General features: G+C 40.7%; 1 protein-coding gene across 2 annotated transcripts in view; it reads left to right on the top strand.

The window, feature by feature from the left end:
* The first annotated feature begins 2,821 nt into the window (after positions 1 to 2,821).
* Positions 2,822 to 4,118, top strand: part of APOBEC1 (apolipoprotein B mRNA editing enzyme catalytic polypeptide 1) — a 7,427-nt gene continuing 6,130 nt past the window's right edge. Inside the window, exon 1 of one of the 2 annotated variants that reach the window (XM_006763968.1) lies at positions 2,822 to 3,220. In XM_006763968.1, the coding sequence (XP_006764031.2) occupies positions 3,205 to 3,220 (16 nt within the window). In that variant the 5' untranslated portion in view covers positions 2,822 to 3,204. Of the gene's footprint in view, positions 3,236 to 4,118 lie in introns of both variants that reach the window. The other variant, XM_015564072.1, reaches the window with a different exon arrangement.

Below are 4,118 nucleotides of genomic sequence, written 5' to 3'. Positions count from 1 at the left end.
GGTGTCCTGGATCAGGGTGGGGGTCCCCATTGGGGTGCCTGGCCAGTCTGGGTGAGGGGCTGAGGGCCATTTTCAGGCTGGGACTGAAGCTCCCCATTGCTCCTTTTTTTCTTTTTTTATTCTGGGCCAGCTTTAGCTCTGTCCTCGGCTGCTGAAAACAGGTTTCTGGCCTTTGTTTATCGTCTGTATTTGATACAATGTTGCCGTCCGGCTGGCTGAAGCTCCGCTGAGTAAAGCAGGTTTCTGGGTTTTTTTTAGCTTCTTTATTCGCAACATAGTTGCTGAGAGTTGCAGCTGAGAGGCTGGCAAGTCAGGCGGGGGACGTTGGAGTTCTCCGTCACTGAAGCAAGCAAGCCTCCCTGTTCGCATCAGCCGCCATCTTGGCTGCCAGTTTATTTGCATATCTCGCTGATTAGCCAATGGGAAGGGTAGTGGTTGTACGCCAATTACCGTTTTTCTCTTTTATTAGTGTAGATTATTACAGGTTGATACATGTATGGATATAATTGATTTTTTTAAAATGCTGAATAGTAACCCACTACAAGCGTATTATACAATTGATTTATTCATTATTTTGTTATTGGACACTGGGGACATTCAAACTGCTAGAATCATTCCATAAAATGGACACAAAATTTTTTTTTAACATATATTTTATTGATTTTTCACAGAGAGGAAGGGAGATGGATAGAGAGTTAGAAATATCAATGAGAGAGAAACATTGATCAGCTGCCTCCTGCACACTCCCCACTGGGGATGTGCCTCCAACCAAGGTACATGCCCTTGACTGGAATCCAACCTGGGACCCTTCAGTCCGCAGGCCGATGCTCTATCCACTGAGCCAAACCGGTTAGGGCTGGACACAAAACTCTTAACAATCTATTTGTCTAGCTAAGATTTCAGTGTAGGGCAGCAGTGTATATGGGCAACTTATAAAGAGAATGAAGAGGCTATAGAGATTAGAGTGCAAATCCTTTTATATACATATAATATTTTGATTTCAGAGAGGAAAGGAGAGGAAGAGAGAGAGATAAAAACATCAATGATGAGAGAATCATTGATTGGCTGCTTCCTGCATGCTCCCTACTGGGGCTTGAGCCCGAAATCCAGGCATGTGCCCTGATGGGAAATCAAACTGTGACCTTCTGATTCATAGGTCAGTGCTCAATCACTGAGTCATGCCAGCCGAGCAGTTCTGAGTTTTCTAAAACAAAATAGAAGATGGATCAAACATTCAATAGGAATTCTAGTAGACACAAATTTAAATTATATACTATCTTCACTATTGCCTATGTGCCCCATATGACTGTGTTTTACTGTATTAGTTTCCTATAGCTGCTGTAAAAAATTTCCATGATCTTGGTGTAAAACAACATAAATTATCTTACAACTCTGGTGGTCAGAAGTACAAAACAGGGTCTCACTGGGCTAAACTCAAGATGTCATCAGGGCAGCATTGCTTCACAAGGCTCTAGGGAACAATCCATTTCCTTGATTTTTCCAGTTTCTAGATGCTGTCCTTGTTCCTTGAATCATGGTCCCCTTCCAGCCAGTAATTACATCATTCACATCTCTGCTTCCATCTACACATGTCCTTCTCTTTTGCCTCCCTCTTTTAAGGGCCTATGTGATTGGACTGGGACTACCCAGACAATCCCAGATTATCTCCCTACCTCAAGATCCTTACTCTAATTACCTCTTCAAAGTTACTTTTGCCTTTATACTTACAGATTCCGGGGATTAGGAGGTGAATATCTGTGTGTCTGTGTGTGGAGGGGTTGGGGGGGTCATTATTCTACCTATCATGAAATCCTTGGCTTCTAAATGACCTTCATTTATGATGTGGCACTTCTGCTCCTTCTTTAACTCTCACCTGCCACTTGAAGCAACTGCTTCATCTTGTGGAAGCTCCAGCTTGACTTTCATAGTTCAGGAAAGTCTTATATTTAGGGCTCGGGTGTTGTCTCCATAGTATTTGAGATTCAAAGTTCAGGGGCTGTAGATTTGAGAACCTAGAGGGAGCTTTAGGTCTCGAGAGGGACCCCAATTCTGGGAGTGTATGCTAAAATTCAGAGAGCTTGACCCAGGTTTTGGACAACAGGGGACAATGGCAATAGGGAATAAGTATAGTATTCACTTTTTATTTTTTTAATTATATTTTTTATTGATTTCAGAGAGGAAGGGAGTTGAAGAGAGAGATAGAAACATCAATGATGAGAGAGAATCATTGATTGGCTGCCTCCTGCATGCCCCCCACCGGGGATTGAGCCCACAACCTGGGCATGTGCCCTTGACCAGAATCGAACCTGGGATCCTTCAGTCCACAGGCTGACACTCTAGCCCAGGGGTCCTCAAACTACAGCCCATGGGCCACATGCAAATACAAATATTGTATTTGTTCCCATTTCGTTTTTTTACTTCAAAATAAGATATGTGCAGTGTGCATTGGAATTTGTTCATAGTTTTTTTTTTAAACTATAGTCTGGCCCTCCAACGGCCTGAGGGACAGTGAACTGCCCCCTGTGTACAAAGTTTGAGGACCCCTGCCTAGCCATTGAGCCAACCCAGCTAGGGCAGTATTCACTTTTTAGGGGAGGACAAAAAAACATAAGTGGACTTGGCCTTACATTTAGCTCTGGTTTCAAGAAGGAAGAGAGATCACTTAAGACTTGTCACCTAATTCCCTGAGTCAGAAGTCAAAGTCCTCCTGATTTTGCATCTGTCAGTGCCCCTCCCCTTTCCAACAAGATTTGGGGCAAAGAGCAAAGTAAGAGGAAGTTATAAATAAATTCTCTCTTCTAGTTGTTCTTTCTCTGTTCTCTCCAAGAAAGAATGATGTGTCAGTCTTGCCTTAACCTTAATTTAAAGGAAAGGGGAAGTTTAAAAAATTCATTTAATATTAGGGAAGAACTTTGTAATTCAGATATCCTAAGGGATTATTTACTCTACAGCATTTATCATTTGCACCAAAAGCTTTCTTGTCAACCCATTGATGCTAACCTCACACCAAATTCTCTCTTAATCTGCTACCTGTTTGTACAGTCTAGACACCCAGTAAGTGCCTGAGACTCAGGACTGAGTCATTCTCTGCTCAATCAGGTGACAGCAGTCACTCCTGAAGAAACAATCTTAAGGCATGTTGTCGACAGGAGCAATCAGCACACTATATAGCTCCAGGGGAGAAAATCAGTGGCACGCAGCGCCATGGCTTCTGACGCAGGTAAAATGGATCGAGGTCCTGTAAGCTTCATAGTCTTGAAAAGTGTAGAAACTCTGTGTGTGTATGTGTGTGTCTTACTTGTGTTCTTGTTTATTTTCCAACTTTCCTATTTATGACTACATTAATGCTATTTTAAAAAATATATAATTTTACTTTATTTTGAAAATTGTCTGCCTCCTGTAGACATTATTTTTTTTTTTAAAGGAGATTAATCTGCTGAATGGTGACTGGCTGTGCTTGGTTGAATAAGATTTGTTATAATTATTAATACTAACTATTGACACCACAAATAATTTTAAACAAATGACATTAAATCAATGCTTGTTTCACTACAATAAAAAAATTAAATATACAACTGTTAAATAATAATTTAAAATAACATCAGAAGTGATACCACAAGGGCATGCTAATTATTTAAGGTTTAGTTAGTTAACTTGAGAAAAATTCATGGGAGAGATAGAACACTTCAGGCTGTAGAAGGAAATAATTTTCAGATGAGGTGGAATTTGAGTTTGGATTCTAAAGAGGTAGAATTTAGGTTGGCAAAGGGAAGGCATTTCCAGGTTGATTGACACAAAGATTTTGAGAGAATTGACAAAGATTGTGTTTTGAATATACTGAGTGCACTGGTGAGGCTAGAGAAGAGTTTGTGGAAATAACTTATAGTGAAATTAGAAGGCAAATTTAAAGTGCTATCACAGAGAGGGCTTTGAATGCCAGGCTAAGGAAATTGAGGTCGACCTTTTGGTAAAAGAAAATCTCTGGAGAACTTGCGAATAGCATAGACACGACTGAAATAAAGCTTTAAACACGTTCACCTGGCATTTGATGTCTTCTGGACTGGAAGCAGAAAAGACTGGAAACAAGGAGACCAGTAAGAAGATTATTGTAGGAGCGT

This window comes from Myotis davidii, unplaced genomic scaffold (genome assembly GCF_000327345.1).
Source record: "Myotis davidii unplaced genomic scaffold, ASM32734v1 scaffold801, whole genome shotgun sequence".
In the NCBI taxonomy this organism is placed as follows: Eukaryota; Metazoa; Chordata; class Mammalia; order Chiroptera; family Vespertilionidae; genus Myotis; species Myotis davidii.
This window is presented reverse-complemented; position numbering and strand designations above follow the sequence as displayed.